The sequence below is a fragment of the Zosterops lateralis genome, assembly GCF_965231275.1.
Source record: "Zosterops lateralis genome assembly, chromosome: 12".
NCBI lineage: Eukaryota > Metazoa > Chordata > Aves > Passeriformes > Zosteropidae > Zosterops > Zosterops lateralis.
In genome coordinates this window covers 13,779,250-13,795,947 of record NC_139772.1, presented here as the reverse complement: position 1 = coordinate 13,795,947, position 16,698 = coordinate 13,779,250, and the positions used below count along the sequence as shown (strand labels likewise).

Sequence of the window (16,698 nt, the reverse complement as noted above, 5' to 3'; positions counted from 1 at the left end):
TGAAAACTACTTTATTACCTTATCATCCTATATTCTAAACATTAAAGACTATTTTTCTTATCTACCTTTAACCTGATAACTTGTCAGGGCTACTCCCTTGAGCCTTTTCTTTTCTATCCCTCAACCTATCTCCACCTTATCACCGTCTTCCTGCCTGCCATGCCCACATCTCAAAGCTGGGTTTCATTTCTATTTCACTCACAGGTTTTATATCTTTAGTTTTTCTGGCCAGGCAATCATATTTATAAGCTTTTCCTCTCTCATCTTTCCCAACAGGGAAGCACCTTCCCTCCCCTTCCCCAACCCACATGTGCCCCTGTGGTCCCCCTGTACCCCCCACCTCTGTAAATTCAGGAAGCCAATGTCTCTCTGCTCTGTCTCCACACCCAGCCTTAATCCACCCCTGTCTGAGCCCGGGGCAGGATCCCTGTGCTCTGCCCGAGCGCTGTGTGTCCCTCTGTCCCACCTGTGACCAGCCATCCCCCAGCTGAGGGCAGAGGACAGCTGGTCCCTGTGACCCACAGCCCCTCAGGCAGCTCAGCCTGGGCAGGGGAAAGCCAGTCCTGCAGGGGCTTGGAAGATCTGTCTCCTCTCAGGAGAGGGGCCCTGCTCCAGCTTCTCCAGTGCCTCCTGGAGGGGAGGTCTCCAGAGGGCAGTCACGGTGCCATGGGACACTCATGGGGATGCCAGTGACAGCTGTGAGTCGAGGGCAGCTGTGGCACCACTGAATCCCAGGATGAGGAGTGAGCTATCTGGGAAGGGGCCATCTCATGAGCTGGCAATGCACAACAGAGCTGGAGGTGCTTGGCAGGAATTTATTGAGGGTGTGGGAAACGTGGGAGCAGTGGCACAGGGTCCCTTCTGGCTGCCAGGATCCTGAAGTGGTGTCTCACCAGGGTACGACCTTCCCTTCCCAGTCCAGGAAGGCGCCAGTGTCCTTCTCTGAGAGAGAGGAGATGACCTTCAGCATCCCTTGCACGCTGTCATCCACTGTCACAGGGGGCTGTGGGGCAGAGGGGGAGATGCAGCCCATGCCTGGGGCCCTGGCCCAGCCACGGCTGGGGGAAGGAGGCACTCCAGGGGAAAGCTGAAAACCCTGAACAACCAGGACAGAGGGGCCGAGCAGGTAATCGAGGGGACCGGGACACCCAGCACCCAGGACCAGGACAGGGGGAGCTGCCCCAACAGCGATTGGGCAGGCAGGGAAGCCATGGGCAGGGGCTCAGGACAGCAACTCCCACTCAAGGAAAATCTGCACAGGAGCTCTGAAAGCCCCGCCCCAGTGGAATTCCTACCGGGTGTCCAGTAGCGCTGCCCAAGTCGGTTTGCACCCAGCCAGGGTGGAGAACGACGCAGAGGATGCCGTGCTCCTTGTACGCCAGGGACTGGCACTTGCTCAGCATGTTCAGAGCAGCCTGTGGGGAGACAGGGAGGAGATGATAGTGGAAGGGGAAGCAGGGGCTGCAAGAAAACCCGTGGCTGAGCAGGGCAGGGTTAGTGAATTTGCCCCCAGCAGGTGTGACAGTACCTTGCTGCAGCGGTATGAGGTGGCTTGGACCAGCTCCCAGCCAAGGCAAGAAGAAATGCAGCCTGCAGTGCTGGATATGTTGATGATGGCAGCCTTGCTGCAGCTCAGCCCTGAGCCTGGGCTCCCCTGGGCAGCCCTCTTCAGCATGGGCAGGAATGCCTGTGAGGAGACAGAGGGGATGGGAGCACACACAGACATGGCCCAGGGCAGGGGAGAAGCTCCTTCCACAATGGAGAACACTGGCAACAGCACTGAGACATCCCCTCCCTTCTTCCCAGTGCCCCAGCCTGTCTGTCTCCAGCTCCTGAGCTCCAGCCCATGGCTCCACAAACTTCTCATGAACTGAGAGCTCATCAGGGCACCAGAGCAGTGACAGGAGCCCCTCCCACTGGCCCTTCACAGCCTCTATAATGTCCAGCTTGAGGACATGGGAAGGGATTCTTCTGGAGCTGTGCTGTAGTGCAGGGGACTCACCTGGCCCATCAGCAGGGGCCCAATTGTGTTAGTGGTGTAAATCTCTCTCATGTCCTCTGATGTTTCAGCATCAAGTGTGTTCATCTTCACAATTCCAGCATTGTTGATGAGGAGGTTGAGCCCAGAGCCCCCCAGGTGCTCCCCAACCTTGGCTGCAGCTGCCTTGATGCTGGCAGGGTCGGCGACTTCTGCAGAGCCAACACAGGGGAGGTCAGAGCCTGTGTCCCCGTGGTGGAGTCCCCTCTGTTCCCCCAGAGGTGGCAGTGCCCCATGGCCCCGCAGGCACCAGCCCCTTGGCACAGCTCCCTCCCAGCACGGGGCTCCCAGGGTGTGCCCAGCCTGGGCACTCGCCAGAGGAACTGGGGCAAAGGATCCCCACCTCGGGGCACCTACCGAGCGGGATGATGATGATGTTGGGGTGCTTGGAAGCCAAATTCCGTAACTCCTGTTAAGAGACAGGACACTGCGTAGGCATGGAGAGGCTGGAGGGGCTGTGCAGAGGTTCAGTCTTTCCCAGGCAAAGCCCATGTCACTCCATCTCTCTCCCTGCACCACTTTGTGTCCAACACCTGCTCGAGCTGCCACATCTCATGGGGCTCTGTGCCTTCTATACGTGCCATGTGCCATCCTTCCCTCCACACATCCCATGCACAACTGGTCCTGTGGTGTCACAAGCCAGCTGACCTGTGCTGCAGGTGCCCGACTGCAGCTGCAGACACTTGCAAACACCATTCCTGATCCAGTCTCCCCCTGCCCCGTCTCACCTGTGCTCTCTGTCCCTTGGGGTCCCGACAGCCTGCAAAGATCCACTGTGGTGGTTTTGGCATCCTCAGGAAATGCTGGACAAGGCCCAGGCCGATGCCTCGGTTGGCTCCAGTCACCAGAACAGAGTGGACACACAGCTCTCCCATGTTGCTTGTCCTCCTGTGCTCCTGCTTCCACTGTTTGCTCTGCTCCGTAATATTTCCTTATATCATTTTCCACAGACACCCCACCCACTCAGGGTTTACACCAACCCTTGGATCCAGGAGGAGCAACTGCTCCAGCCCTTCAGACTCCAGGACAGAGATCCTGGCTGGGAGCCAGTCCTTGTATCCAAAGGGCAAAAACCTTTGGTGAGTTCAGGTAAATTCTGCTGACCTTGGGAAACCCAGTGTTATAAGGCAGGAGAAGATGAGGGTAAGGAGGGAAGGAGCAGCCTGTAGAAGGATGTGGTAAGCTCCATGGCTCACATGGGCTTGATACCTTCACAAGAAGAACTTTCCACATCAGACCCACACAACACTGGGAACAGGTTGATCTCATGCCCCTTCCCTGGTCCCCTGAGCCAGGACATTCCTCACATGGCCATGAGCAGACAGTCGCTGCCTTGATCTTGCCTCCTCCAAGCCAATGCCCATTCCCTGATTGTCAAGTGTAACACAGCACCCATGGAGGGCAGCAGACCCAGGGGATCCAGTCTCCTGGCAGAAGGATGGGCACCTGCATGGCCAGCACATCACCAGCTGCTGGCCTTGCACTCCAGCAAGACGCAAAATGCAGGCTTGCCACATCTCAATGCAGCATCTGTGTCCTTGCATCAGGCATTTCTGCCACTCCAGAAGCTGGCAGCCAGGGGCACAGGGAAGGAGGGTGTGAGCTGCAGCAGGGCTGCTGTCATCAACATCTCCACCAAACGGGGCTCCATCGGGCTGTGCCTCAGGGTGCCAGAGGCCCCCATGTACCCGTACCGGGCCAGCAAGGTGAGGTGCCAGGGGAGGTGCTGGAGATGCTGTCCCAGACATGGTGCCCATGGAGGGGAGGGAGCCCATGAGTCACCCCCTGCCCCAGACACCCACCCCCTGTCTGCTTCTCCCAGGTGGAAGCACAGAGACCAAGACAGCAGCAGCCAGGACTGAGCCTTTCCAGCAGCTCAAGCTGATGCTTTGCCTCAGGACCAAGTTCCAGTTCCCACCTCCATAGACATTTTCTTTCTGCCTGGGAAATGTCTCCTCCCCTGCCCACCCATTCCCTGCTTTGTGCAGGCAGGGCTGTGCCTCTTCCAGGATGCCCAGAACATGGGGATGAGGTGCTTGGTTGTGGAGCTTCAAGGAGTGAAGGGCTGGGGAAGCAACTTCTCTCCCCTTCCCCAACCCACATGTGCCCCTGTGGTCCCCCTGTACCCCCCACCCCTGTAAATTCTGGCAGCCAATGTCTCTCTGCTCTGTCTCCACACCCAGCCTTAATCCAGCCCTCTCTGAGCCCGGGGCAGGATCCCTGTGCTCTGCCCAAGCGCTGTGTGTCCCTCTGTCCCACCTGTGACCAGCCATCCCCCAGATGAGGGCAGAGGACAGCTGGTCCCTGTGACCCACAGCCCCTCAGGCAGCTCAGCCTGGGCAGGGGAAAGCCAGTCCTGCAGGGGCTTGGAAGATCTGTCTCCTCTCAGGAGAGGGGCCCTGCTCCAGCTTCTCCAGTGCCTCCTGGAGGGGAGGTCTCCAGAGGGCAGTCACGGTGCCATGGGACACTCATGGGGATGCCAGTGACAGCTGTGAGTCGAGGGCAGCTGTGGCACCACTGAATCCCAGGATGAGGAGTGGGATATCTGGGAAGGGGCCATCTCACGAGCTGCAAATATGCAACAGAGCTGGAGGTGCTTGGCAGGAATTTATTGAGGGTGTGGGAAACGTGGGAGCAGTGGCACAGGGTCCCTTCTGGCTGCCAGGATCCTGAAGTGGTGTCTCACCAGGGTACGACCTTCCCTTCCCAGTCCAGGAAGGCGCCAGTGTCCTTCTCTGAGAGGGAGGAGATGACCTTCAGCATCCCTTGCACGCTGTCATCCAACGTCAAAGGGGGCTGTGGGGCAGAGGGGGAGATGCAGCCCATGCCTGAGGCCCTGGCCGAGGTAAGGCTGGGGGAAGGAGGTGCTCCAGGGGAAAGCTGAAAACCCTGAACAACCAGGACAGAGGAGCCGAGCAGGGAACCAAGGGGGATGTGGACACCCAGCACCCAGGACCAGGACAGGGGGAGCTGCCCCAACAGGGATTGGGTAGGCAGGGAAGCCATGGGCAGGGGCTCAGGACACCAATTCCCATCCAGGGAAAACCAGCACAGGCGCTCTGATGGCCCCGCCTCAGTGGAATTCCTACCCTGTATTCGTCAACGTTTCCCATGTCTGTTTGCACCCAGCCGGGGTGGAGAGCGACGCAGAGGATGCCGTGCTCCTTGTACGCCAGGGACTGGCACTTGCTCAGCATGTTCAGAGCAGCCTGTGGGGAGACAATGCAGGATGGTGGTGGAAGGGGAAGCAGGGGCTGCAAGGTGACCTTTGGATTATCAGGGCAGGGTTAGTGAATTTGTCCCCAGCAGGTGTGACAGTACCTTGCTGCAGCGGTACGCGGTGGCTTGGATCAGCTCCCAAGGAAAGGGAGAACCGATGGATCCACCAAGGCTGGATATATTGACAATGGCAGCCTTGCTGCAGCTCAGCCCTGAGCCTGGGCTCCCCTGGGCAGCCTTCTTCAGCAAGGGCAGGAATGCCTGTGAGGAGACAGAGGGGACGGGAGCACACACAGACATGGCCCAGGGCAGGGGAGAAGCTCCTTCCACAATGGAGAACACTGGCAACAGCACTGAGACATCCCCTCTCTTCTTCCCAGTGCCCCAGCCTGTCTGTCTCCAGCTCCTGAGCTCCAGCCCATGGCTCCACAAACTTCTCATGAACTGAGAGCTCATCAGGGCACCAGAGCAGTGACAGGAGCCCCTCCCACTGGCCCTTCACATCCTCTATAATGTCCAGCTTGAGGACAAGGGAAGGGATTCTTCTGGAGCTGTGCTGTAGTGCAGGGGACTCACCTGGCCCATCAGCAGGGGCCCAATTGTGTTAGTGGTGTAAATCTCTCTCATGTCCTCTGATGTTTCAGCATCAAGTGTGTTTGGCTTCAGAATTCCAGCATTGTTGATGAGGAGGTTGAGCCCAGAGCCCCCCAGGTGCTCCCCAACCTTGGCTGCAGCTGCCTTGATGCTGGCAGGGTCGGCGACTTCTGCAGAGCCAACACGGGGGAGGTCAGAGCCTGTGTCCCCGTGGTGGAATCCCCTCTGTTCCCCCAGAGGTGGCAGTGCCCCATGGCCCCGCAGGCACCAGCCCCTTGGCACAGCTCCCTCCCAGCACGGGGCTCCCAGGGTGTGCCCAGCCTGGGCACTCGCCAGAGGAACTGAGGCAAAGGATCCCCACCTCGGGGCACCTACCGAGTGGGATGATGATGATGTTGGGGTGCTTGGAAGCCAAATTCTGTAACTCCTGTAAGAGAGGGCACTGTGTAGGCATGGAGAGGCTGGAGGGGCTCTGCAGAGGCTCAGCCTTTCCCAGGTAAAGCCCATGTCACTCCATCTCTGTCCCTGCACCACTTTGTGTCCAACACCTGCTCGAGCTGCCACATCTCATGGGGCTCTGTGCTTTCTATATGTGCCATGTGCCATCCTTCCCTCCACACATCCCATGCACAACTGGTCCTGTGGTGTCACAAGCCAGCTGACCTGTGCTGCAGGTGCCTGACTGCAGCTGCAGACACTTGCAAACACCGTTCCTGATCCAGTCTCCCCCTGCCCCGTCTCACCTGTGCTCTCTGTCCCTTGGGGTCCCGACAGCCTGCAAAGATCCACTGTGGTGGTTTTGGCATCCTCAGGAAATGCTGGACGAGCCCCAGGCCGATGCCTCGGTTGGCTCCAGTCACCAGAACAGAGTGGACACACAGCTCTCCCATGTTGCTTGTCCTCCTGTGCTCCTGCTTCCACTGTTTGCTCTGCTCCGTAATATTTCCTTATATCATTTTCCACAGACACCCCACCCACTCAGGGTTTACACCAACCCTTGGATCCAGGAGGAGCAACTGATCCAGCCCTTCAGATTCCAGGAAATAGATCGTAGCTGGGAGCCAGTCCTTGTATACAAAGGGCAAAAACCTTTGGTGAGTTCAGGCAAATTCTGCTGTCCTTGGGAAACCCAGTGTCATAAGGCAGGAGAAGATGAGGGTGAGGTGGGAAGGAGCAGCCTGTAGAAGGATGTGGTAAGCTCCATGGCTCACATGGGCTTGACACCTTCACAAGAAGAACTTTTCACATCAGACCCACACAACACTGGGAACAGGTTGATCTCATGCCCCTTCCCTGGTCCCCTGAGCCAGGACATTCCTCACATGGCCGTGAGCAGACAGTCGCTGCCTTGATCTTGCCTCCTCCAAGCCAATGCCCATTCCCTGATTGTCAAGTGTAACACAGCACCCATGGAGGGCAGCAGACCCAGGGGATCCAGTCTCCTGGCAGAAGGATGGGCACCTGCATGGCCAGCACATCACCAGCTGCTGGCCTTGCACTCAAACAAGACACAAAGTGCAGGCTTGCCACATCTCAATGCAGCATCTGTGTCCTTGCATCAGGCATTTCTGCCACTCCAGAAGCTGGCAGCCAGGGGCACAGGGAAGGAGGGTGTGAGCTGCAGCAGGGCTGCTGTCATCAACATCTCCACCAAACTGGGCTCCATCGGGCTGTGCCTCAGGGTGCCAGAGGCCCCCATGTACCCATACCGGGCCAGCAAGGTGAGGTGCCAGGGGAGGTGCTGGAGATGCTGTCCCAGACGTGGTGCCCATGGAGGGGAGGGAGCCCATGGGTCACCCCCTGCCCCAGACACCCACCTCCTGTCTGCTTCTCCCAGGTGGAAGCACAGAGACCAGGAGAGCAGCAGCCAGGACTGAGCCTTTCCAGCAGCTCAAGCTGATGCATTGTCCCAGGACCAAGTTCCAGTTCCCACCTCCACAGACATTTTCTTTCTGCCTGGGAAATGTCTCCTCCCCTGCCCACCCATTCCCTGCTTTGTGCAGGCAGGACTGTGCCTCTTCCAGGATGCCCAGGACATGGGGATGAGGCTTTTGGTTGTGGAGCTTCAAGAAGAGAATGACTTGGGAAGTGTAGGAGCATCCGAAGTACCAGATTGTAGGAGTGTTCGAGGACGGTAGGGAGAAGGAACTCTGTAGACCTGAGATATTCTAGAAACATATGGTTTTATTGCAAGGGTTGTGGGTAAAAATGGCTTTGCCATCAGCCACCAGCCTCAGCTGAAGAGAAGCCCCAAAGAGAGAGGGGGAGAGAGAGAGGGTATGAGGTAAGAGAGACCGCAGGGATAAAGGAGGTAAGAGAGCAAGGATGTTATTACAATACATTATGTTTCCTTTTCTGTTGAATATTCTAATTTACAGTGATCAACGGGCACGCAATACAATACCTACAAATATTGCATACAGCCAGTGAAAACTACTTTATTACCTTATCATCCTATATTCTAAACATTAAAGACTATTTTTCTTATCTACCTTTTCCCTGATACCTTGTCAGGGCTACTCCCTTAAGTCCTTTTCTTTTCTATCCCTCAACCTATCTCCACCTTATCACCGTCTTCCTGCCTGCCACGCCCACATCTCAAAGCTGGGTTTCATTTCTATTTCACTCACAGGTTTTATATCTTTAGTATTTCTGGCCAGGCAATCATATTTATAAGCTTTTCCTCTCTCATCTTTCCCAACAGGGAAGCACCTTCCCTCCCCTTCCCCAACCCACATGTGCCCCTGTGGTCCCCCTGTACCCCCCACCTCTGTAAATTCTGGCAGCCAATGTCTCTCTGCTCTGTCTCCACACCCAGCCTTAATCCACCCCTGTCTGAGCCCGGGGCAGGATCCCTGTGCTCTGCCCGAGCGCTGTGTGTCCCTCTGTCCCACCTGTGACCAGCCATCCCCCAGCTGAGGGCAGAGGACAGCTGGTCCCTGTGACCCACAGCCCCTCAGGCAGCTCAGCCTGGGCAGGGGAAAGCCAGTCCTGCAGGGGCTTGGAAGATCTGTCTCCTCTCAGGAGAGGGGCCCTGCTCCAGCTTCTCCAGTGCCTCCTGGAGGGGAGGTCTCCAGAGGGCAGTCACGGTGCCATGAGACACTCATGGGGATGCCAGTGACAGCTGTGAGTCGAGGGCAGCTGTGGCACCACTGAATCCCAGGATGAGGAGTGAGCTATCTGGGAAGGGGCCATCTCATGAGCTGGCAATGCACAACAGAGCTGGAGGTGCTTGGCAGGAATTTATTGAGGGTGTGGGAAACGTGGGAGCAGTGGCACAGGGTCCCTTCTGGCTGCCAGGATCCTGAAGTGGTGTCTCACCAGGGTACGACCTTCCCTTCCCAGTCCAGGAAGGCGCCGGTGTCCTTCTCGGAGAGGGAGGAGATGACCTTCAGCATCCCTTGCACGCTGTCATCCACTGTCACTGGGGGCTGTGGGGCAGAGGGGGAGATGCAGCCCATGCCTGAGGCCCTGGCCCAGCCACGGCTGGGGGAAGGAGGCACTCCAGGGGAAAGCTGAAAACCCTGAACAACCAGGACAGAGGGGCCGAGCAGGTAATCGAGGGGACCGGGACACCCAGCACCCAGGACCAGGACAGGGGGAGTTGCCCCAACAGCGATTGGGCAGGCAGGGAAGCCATGGGCAGGGGCTCAGGAGACCAACTCCCACCCAGGGAAAATCAGGACAGGAGCTCTGATGGCCCCGCCCCAGTGGAATTCCTACCGGGTGTCCGGCAGCGCTGCCCATGTCTGTTTGCACCCAGCCGGGGTGGAGAGCGACGCAGAGGATGCCGTGCTCCTTGTACGCCAGGGACTGGCACTTGCTCAGCATGTTCAGAGCAGCCTGTGGGGAGACAATGCAGGGATGGTGGTGGGAGGGGAAAGGGAGCTGCCAGGGAATCAAAGCTGGGCAGGGGGAGTGAAGGTGTGCCAGTACCTTGCTGCAGCGGTACGAGGTGCCTTGGATCAAGTCAAAACCAAAGCAAGAAGAAATGGAACCACCAATGCTGGATATATTGACAATGGCAGCCTTGTTGTAGCTCAGCCCTGAGCCTGGGCTCCCCTGGGCAGCCCTCTTCAGCAAGGGCAGGAATGCCTGTGAGGAGACAGAGGGGACGGGAGCACACACAGACATGGCCCAGGGCAGGGGAGAAGCTCCTTTCACAATGGAGAACACTGGCAACAGCACTGAGACATCCCCTCTCTTCTTCCCAGTGCCCCAGCCTGTCTGTCTCCAGCTCCTGAGCTCCAGCCCATGGCTCCACAAACTTCTCATGAACTGAGAGCTCATCAGGGCACCAGAGCAGTGACAGGAGCCCCTCCCACTGGCCCTTCACAGCCTCTATAATGTCCAGCTTGAGGACAAGGGAAGGGATTCTTCTGGAGCTGTGCTGTAGTGCAGGGGACTCACCTGGCCCATCAGCAGGGGCCCAATTGTGTTAGTGGTGTAAATCTCTCTCATGTCCTCTGATGTTTCAGCATCAAGTGTGTTTGGCTTCAGAATTCCAGCATTGTTGATGAGGAGGTTGAGCCCAGAGCCCCCCAGGTGCTCCCCAACCTTGGCTGCAGCTGCCTTGATGCTGGCAGGGTCGGCGACTTCTGCAGAGCCAACACAGGGGAGGTCAGAGCCTGTGTCCCCGTGGTGGAGTCCCCTCTGTTCCCCCAGAGGTGGCAGTGCCCCATGGCCCCGCAGTCACCAGCCCCTTGGCACAGCTCCCTCCCAGCACGGGGCTCCCAGGGTGTGCCCAGCCTGGGCACTCGCCAGAGGAACTGGGGCAAAGGATCCCCACCTCGGGGCACCTACCGAGCGGGATGATGATGATGTTGGGGTGCTTGGAAGCCAAATTCCGTAACTCCTGTAAGAGAGGGCACTGTGTAGGCATGGAGAGGCTGGAGGGGCTGTGCAGAGACTCAGCCTTTCCCAGGTAAAGCCCATGTCACTCCATCTCTCTCCCTGCACCACTTTGTGTCCAACACCTGCTCGAGCTGCCACATCTCATGGGGCTCTGTGCCTTCTATACGTGCCATGTGCCATCCTTCCCTCCACACATCCCATGCACAACTGGTCCTGTGGTGTCACAAGCCAGCTGACCTGTGCTGCAGGTGCCTGACTGCAGCTGCAGACACTTGCAAACACCGTTCCTGATCCAGTCTCCCCCTGCCCCGTCTCACCTGTGCTCTCTGTCCCTTGGGGTCCCGACAGCCTGCAAAGATCCACTGTGGTGGTTTTGGCATTCTCAGGAAATGCTGGACGAGCCCCAGGCCGATGCCTCGGTTGGCTCCAGTCACCAGAACAGAGTGGACACACAGCTCTCCCATGTTGCTTGTCCTCCTGTGCTCCTGCTTCCACTGTTTGCTCTGCTCCGTAATATTTCCTTATATCATTTTCCACAGACACCCCACCCACTCAGGGTTTACACCAACCCTTGGATCCAGGAGGAGCAACTGCTCCAGCCCTTCAGACTCCAGGACAGAGATCCTGGCTGGGAGCCAGTCCTTGTATCCAAAGGGCAAAAACCTTTGGTGAGTTCAGGCAAATTCTGCTGTCCTTGGGAAACCCAGTGCCATAAGGCAGGAGAAGATGAGGGTGAGGAGGGAAGGAGCAGCCTGTAGAAGGATGTGGTAAGCTCCATGGCTCACATGGGCTTGACACCTTCACAAGAAGAACTTTCCACATCAGACCCACACAACACTGGGAACAGGTTGATCTCATGCCCCTTCCCTGGTCCCCTGAGCCAGGACATTCCTCACATGGCCATGAGCAGACAGTCGCTGCCTTGATCTTGCCTCCTCCAAGCCAATGCCCATTCCCTGATTGTCAAATGTAACACAGCACCCATGGAGGGCAGCAGACCCAGGGGATCCAGTCTCCTGGCAGAAGGATGGGCACCTGCATGGCCAGCACATCACCAGCTGCTGGCCTTGCACTCCAGCAAGACACAAAGGGCAGGCTTGCCACATCTCAATGCAGCATCTGTGTCCTTGCATCAGGCATTTCTGCCACTCCAGAAGCTGGCAGCCAGGGGCACAGGGAAGGAGGGTGTGAGCTGCAGCAGGGCTGCTGTCATCAACATCTCCACCAAACTGGGTTCTATCGGGCTGCCCAGGACATGGGGATGAGGTGCTTGGTTGTGGACCTTCAAGGAGTGAAGGGCTAGAGAAGCAACTTCTCTCCCCTTCCCCAACCCACATGTGCCCCTGTGGTCCCCCTGTATCCCCCACCCCTGTAAATTCTGGCAGCCAATGTCTCTCTGCTCTGTCTCCACACCCAGCCTTAATCCAGCCCTGTCTGAGCCCGGGGCAGGATCCCTGTGCTCTGCCCGAGCGCTGTGTGTCCCTCTGTCCCACCTGTGACCAGCCATCCCCCAGATGAGGGCAGAGGACAGCTGGTCCCTGTGACCCACAGCCCCTCAGGCAGCTCAGCCTGGGCAGGGGAAAGCCAGTCCTGCAGGGGCTTGGAAGATCCGTCTCCTCTCAGGAGAGGGGCCCTGCTCCAGCTTCTCCAGTGCCTCCTGGAGGGGAGGTCTCCAGAGGGCAGTCACGGTGCCATGGGATACTCATGGGGATGCCAGTGACAGCTGTGAGTCGAGGGCAGCTGTGGCACCACTGAATCCCAGGATGAGGAGTGAGATATCTGGGAAGGGGCCATCTCACGAGCTGCAAATATGCAACGGAGCTGGAGGTGCTTGGCAGGAATTTATTGAGGGTGTGGGAAACGTGGGAGCAGTGGCACAGGGTCCCTTCTGGCTGCCAGGATCCTGAAGTGGTGTCTCACCAGGGTACGACCTTCCCTTCCCAGTCCAGGAAGGCGCCGGTGTCCTTCTCGGAGAGGGAGGAGATGACCTTCAGCATCCCTTGCACGCTGTCATCCACTGTCACTGGGGGCTGTGGGGCAGAGGGAGAGATGCAGCCCATGCCTGAGGCCCTGGCCCAGCCACGGCTGGGGGAAGGAGGCACTCCAGGGAAAGAGGAAAGCTGAAAACTCTAAACAACCAGGACAGAGGGGCCGAGCAGGTAATCGAGGGGACCGGGACACCCAGCACCCAGGACCAGGACAGGGGCAGCTGCCCCAACAGCGATTGGGCAGGCAGGGAAGCCATGGGCAGGGGCTCAGGAGACCAACTCCCACCCAGGGAAAATCAGCACAGGAGCTCTGATAGCCCCGCCCCAGTGGAATTCCTACCGGGTGTCCGGCAGCGCTGCCCAAGTCGGTTTGCACCCAGCCAGGGTGGAGAGCGATGCAGAGGATGCCGTGCTCCTTGTACGCCAGGGACTGGCACTTGCTCAGCATGTTCAGAGCAGCCTGTGGGGAGACAATGCAGGGATGGTGGTGGAAGGGGAAGCAGGGGCTGCAAGGGAACCTTTGGATTATCAGGGCAGGGTTAGTGAATTTGTCCCCAGCAGGTGTGACAATACCTTGCTGCAGCGGTACGAGGTAAATTGCATCAGGTCAAAACCAAAGCAAGAAGAAATGGAGCCACCAATGCTGGATATATTGACAATGGCAGCCTTGCTGCAGCTCAGCCCTGAGCCTGGGCTCCCCTGGGCAGCCTTCTTCAGCAAGGGCAGGAATGCCTGTGAGGAGACAGAGGGGACAGGAGCACACATAGGACAAGGGAGAAGCTCCTTCCACAGTGGGGAACATTGACACCTGCACTGGGCCATCTTCTCTCCTTTCTCCACTGCTCCATCCTGCCAAGCTCCAGCTCCTGAGCTCCAGCCCATGGCTCCACAAACTTGTCATGAACTGAGAGCCCATCAGGGCACCAGAGCAGTGACAGGAGCCCCTCCCACTGGCCCTTCTCACCCTCCAAAATGTCCAGCTTGAGGACATGGGAAGGGATCCCTGTGGAGCTGTGCTGTAGTGCAGGGGACTCACCTGGCCCATCAGTAGTGGTCCAGCTGTGTTGGTGGTGTAAGTCTCGGTCATGTCCTCCAATGTTTCAGCCTCAAGTGTCTTAGACTTGATCATTCCAGCATTGTTGATGAGGAGGTTGAGCCCAGAGCCCCCCAGGTGCTCCCCAACCTTGGCTGCAGCCGCCTTAATGCTGGCAGGGTCGGCGACTTCTGCAGAATCAACACACTGGAGGTCAATGACCCTGTGGTGGTTTGGAGTCCCCTATGTCCCCCCAAGGAGTTGCCCCTCACAGCTGCCTCCAGTGTGGAGTTCCCAGGGCTGTGATGAGTGCCCATGCATTCACTAGGGGAACTGGGGTGAGAGGGATACTACCTAGAGAGATGATGACCAGGTTGGGATGTTTGGAGGCCAAATTCTGTAGCTCCTGCAAGAGGAGTCACGACGTTAGCACCGACAAGCTGAAAGAGCTGTGCCAAGGCTCACCCAGCAAAGGCAGCCAAGCTCCATTCCTGCACCACCATGTGCTCAGCACCCTGCTCCATCTGCCCTGATCCTAATGCACGGGGAACACTTCACAGCTCCTGCATACACCACGTATCTCTGTCCCCTCCACACATCCCATACACAGCTGCTCCCACAGTGTACCAGCCCAGCTGCCGTGGGCCATGGATACCCAGCTGAAGCTCCAGCTCCTTGCAAACACCATCCCTGTTCCAGTCTCCCCCTGGCACTGCGTGCTCCCATCCCCTGGCTCCAAGAGCTCCCATCCTCCTGCACAGCCACTGCCTCCCAGCCCAGTCTCACCTGTGCTCTCTGTCCCTTGGGGTCCCGACAGCCTGCAAAGATCCACTGTGGTGGTTTTGGCATCCTCAGGAAATGCTGGACAAGCCCCAGGCCGAGACCCCGGTTGGCTCCAGTCACCAGAACGGAGTGGACACAGAGCTCTCCCATGTTGCTTCTCTCTCAACTCCAGCTTGCACTGTTTACCCAGCTCTCTAATATTTCCTTATAGCGTGTCCCAGCCCACGCACTCATGGCTTGCACAAATGCTAGCTTCTCTCTGGGAGGAGCAACTACTCCAGCTCTCTGAGCTGCAGGATATCGGTCCTGGCTGGGGACCAATTCTAGTCCCCTAACGGCACAAATCACTTGGCTTTTCCAGCCAAATTATGCATTCCTTGGGTAACCTGATGCCATAAGCCATGTGAGGCTGTTTGTGAAGCGGGGAGGGAGCAGCATGTGGGTTGATGTGAGAAGCTCCATGGTTCGGGTGGGCTTGACACCTTCACAAGCACCCTGTGGGCTTGATAGTCTTTGCACATTGTACCAGGCTGTGCCTCAGGTGGCCCTGAGCAAATGTTTTCTGCCTTGTTCCTGCCTCTTGCAAGACAATAAGCTCTCCCTCATTGTGGAGCAAAAGACCAGTGAAGTAGGAAAGCAAACCCAGTGTGGTCTCCTGGCAGAAGGGTGGGGACCTGCATGGCTGGCACAGCACCGTGCTGCAGGTCATGCACCCCATCCCTTGGGATACAGTCCTAAGTTGAGCTATTCCTTTGTTCAGAGCCTCAGAGGACTCAGGCACCTATGACATTTACCTGCAAAGAAAATGCCCTTCTCAAAGCCTGTTCTTCACCTTGCCTGTTGCCATGAGGCACTAACTGTTCTGTGCTACTGCCAGTGGAGCCCAGTGCTGTTCGGTACCTCAAGTAATGCATTACAGGTCTGCAAGGCTGGATCAGGTGCACGTGTACATCATGTATTCCTTCCCCACTGTAAGTGAAGACCCATCTCCAGAAACCTCTTGCCAACCCCTTGTCTTCCTACACTGAGTCCCAGAGCCATTGCACAGGCTGCTGGGCACCAATGGAGACAACACTGCACACATGTCACCTTCTGCCCCAGGATATCTTGGCAGCAGCATTGACTAGAACAGCTTCATCCCAGTGGCAATGCCAAGTGTGTCTCCATGCTCTGGCAGCAGCTGATTTCCTCCTGCCCACTCCAGCCTGTTTTCTGGGGCTCAGCTGGCAGATACTGTGAGATAAGCAGGTCCTTCCCTGCTCTGACTTGGGACCACCTGCACAGGGTACCCTCCCCAAACCCATTTGGGAGGACACACATTGGCTTCTATGGCGAGTCAATCCCTTATCTTCTCTCTGCCAAGTCTGAGCCTCTCCTTAAGTTCCATGCAATTTTTTTTCCCACTTTGTCTCTTGAGGTTAATTGGACCTCTGTCTACTTTTTGAATTTTCCACACTGGGTTGAGACATTTCTTTCCCTTTGTGAATTCCTACCACTTACCAGCAGTACAAATCTTTGGGTCTTTTAGCTTCTGTCTCAGACTGATCTCACACTGAGGATCTCCCAGATGGCTGGACTGGCATTCAGGCTCCATAGATCATTTCAGTATTTCCTTTCCAATGACCACAGCCCTCAACTATACTTGCCAACAGACACACCAGAGCTCAAATCCTCCAAAATAAACTTCCATGGTTTTCTTCCTCTAGGTGGAGGATGAAGCCATCACACACAGCCTTTTTGAAACCTCCACAGTGCCTCAGAAGCAGATAGCATCAGAAAACAAATAATTAACATTTTAAGTCTCCTATTTTTGCTGTGTTACCACATTTGTGTAGCCTTCCACTGTTTTGGAGCTGTAACTTTATAATATTGACTTTGCTCTGGGGCCCCACACTGCATTATTGATTATTAGAGTTTAAACAAGCACTGCTTCACCAGGAGTTTAAGCCCTGGTGAAGTTGAAGGAGTTTAAGCCTGGCATGAAGAGGCAGAGGAGAAAGAAAGCAGCCCAGCCTTGTCACAAGGGCTGCTGCTGTCCCCAAGCCTCTGGAAAGGATCTTGGTCCAGCTCCTAAGAGGGGATTCAGATGCTTCCTTTGCTCTGAAATGTTCTTGCATGATCTAAATTTCAAGCTGAGCATTAAAGTTCTCAGAATCATAGAATCATTTAGGTTGGAAAAGGCCTCTGAG

The 16,698-nt window shown here is 56.8% G+C and overlaps 4 protein-coding genes across 4 annotated transcripts; all 4 read right to left on the bottom strand.

Moving 5' to 3' along the window:
* Positions 1-628: 628 nt before the first annotated feature.
* LOC310914250 (C-signal-like) lies at positions 629-2,917 on the bottom strand. Its single transcript, XM_083870279.1, has 6 exons — positions 2,767-2,917; positions 2,396-2,447; positions 2,003-2,190; positions 1,529-1,687; positions 1,296-1,415; positions 629-1,003 (listed from the first exon to the last, which is right to left on the bottom strand). Exons 1-6 carry the CDS (start codon positions 2,911-2,913, stop codon positions 890-892), a joined length of 780 nt encoding a protein of 259 aa, XP_083726405.1. The 5' UTR covers positions 2,914-2,917; the 3' UTR covers positions 629-889.
* Positions 2,918-4,459: 1,542 nt separating this feature from the next.
* Positions 4,460-6,757, bottom strand: LOC310914246 (C-signal-like). Its single transcript, XM_083870274.1, has 6 exons — positions 6,595-6,757; positions 6,227-6,278; positions 5,834-6,021; positions 5,360-5,518; positions 5,128-5,247; positions 4,460-4,834 (listed from the first exon to the last, which is right to left on the bottom strand). The coding sequence occupies exons 1-6, from the start codon at positions 6,739-6,741 to the stop codon at positions 4,721-4,723; spliced, it is 780 nt and encodes a 259-aa protein (XP_083726400.1). The 5' UTR covers positions 6,742-6,757; the 3' UTR covers positions 4,460-4,720.
* Positions 6,758-9,028: 2,271 nt separating this feature from the next.
* LOC310914244 (C-signal-like) lies at positions 9,029-11,242 on the bottom strand. The gene is made up of 6 exons (XM_083870271.1): positions 11,023-11,242; positions 10,655-10,706; positions 10,262-10,449; positions 9,788-9,946; positions 9,575-9,694; positions 9,029-9,282 (listed from the first exon to the last, which is right to left on the bottom strand). The coding sequence occupies exons 1-6, from the start codon at positions 11,167-11,169 to the stop codon at positions 9,169-9,171; spliced, it is 780 nt and encodes a 259-aa protein (XP_083726397.1). The 5' UTR covers positions 11,170-11,242; the 3' UTR covers positions 9,029-9,168.
* A 1,292-nt stretch (positions 11,243-12,534) lies between these two features.
* On the bottom strand, positions 12,535-14,676 carry LOC310914247 (C-signal-like). The gene is made up of 6 exons (XM_083870275.1): positions 14,513-14,676; positions 14,081-14,132; positions 13,730-13,917; positions 13,267-13,425; positions 13,034-13,153; positions 12,535-12,735 (listed from the first exon to the last, which is right to left on the bottom strand). The coding sequence occupies exons 1-6, from the start codon at positions 14,657-14,659 to the stop codon at positions 12,622-12,624; spliced, it is 780 nt and encodes a 259-aa protein (XP_083726401.1). The 5' UTR covers positions 14,660-14,676; the 3' UTR covers positions 12,535-12,621.
* Positions 14,677-16,698: the final 2,022 nt, after the last annotated feature.

Excerpts from the sequence above, each read along its gene's own strand:
- LOC310914246 (XM_083870274.1), bottom strand. The coding sequence starts at position 6,741 with ATGGGAGAGCTGTGTGTCCACTCTGTTCTGGTGACTGGAGCCAACCGA. Across the intron at positions 6,279-6,594 it reads CCAAGGGACAGAGAGCACAG|GAGTTACAGAATTTGGCTTC; the intron begins GTGAGACGGGGC and ends CCTCTCTTACAG. Across the intron at positions 5,248-5,359 it reads CCGCGTACCGCTGCAGCAAG|GCTGCTCTGAACATGCTGAG; the intron begins GTACTGTCACAC and ends GTCTCCCCACAG.
- LOC310914250 (XM_083870279.1), bottom strand. The coding sequence starts at position 2,913 with ATGGGAGAGCTGTGTGTCCACTCTGTTCTGGTGACTGGAGCCAACCGA. Across the intron at positions 2,191-2,395 it reads CATCATCATCATCCCGCTCG|AAGTCGCCGACCCTGCCAGC; the intron begins GTAGGTGCCCCG and ends TTGGCTCTGCAG. Across the intron at positions 1,004-1,295 it reads GCAGCGCTACTGGACACCCG|CCCCCTGTGACAGTGGATGA; the intron begins GTAGGAATTCCA and ends TCTGCCCCACAG.
- LOC310914244 (XM_083870271.1), bottom strand. The coding sequence starts at position 11,169 with ATGGGAGAGCTGTGTGTCCACTCTGTTCTGGTGACTGGAGCCAACCGA. Across the intron at positions 10,707-11,022 it reads CCAAGGGACAGAGAGCACAG|GAGTTACGGAATTTGGCTTC; the intron begins GTGAGACGGGGC and ends CCTCTCTTACAG. Across the intron at positions 9,947-10,261 it reads GGCCCCTGCTGATGGGCCAG|GCATTCCTGCCCTTGCTGAA; the intron begins GTGAGTCCCCTG and ends GTCTCCTCACAG.
- LOC310914247 (XM_083870275.1), bottom strand. The coding sequence starts at position 14,659 with ATGGGAGAGCTCTGTGTCCACTCCGTTCTGGTGACTGGAGCCAACCGG. Across the intron at positions 13,918-14,080 it reads CCTGGTCATCATCTCTCTAG|AAGTCGCCGACCCTGCCAGC; the intron begins GTAGTATCCCTC and ends TTGATTCTGCAG. Across the intron at positions 13,154-13,266 it reads CCTCGTACCGCTGCAGCAAG|GCTGCTCTGAACATGCTGAG; the intron begins GTATTGTCACAC and ends GTCTCCCCACAG.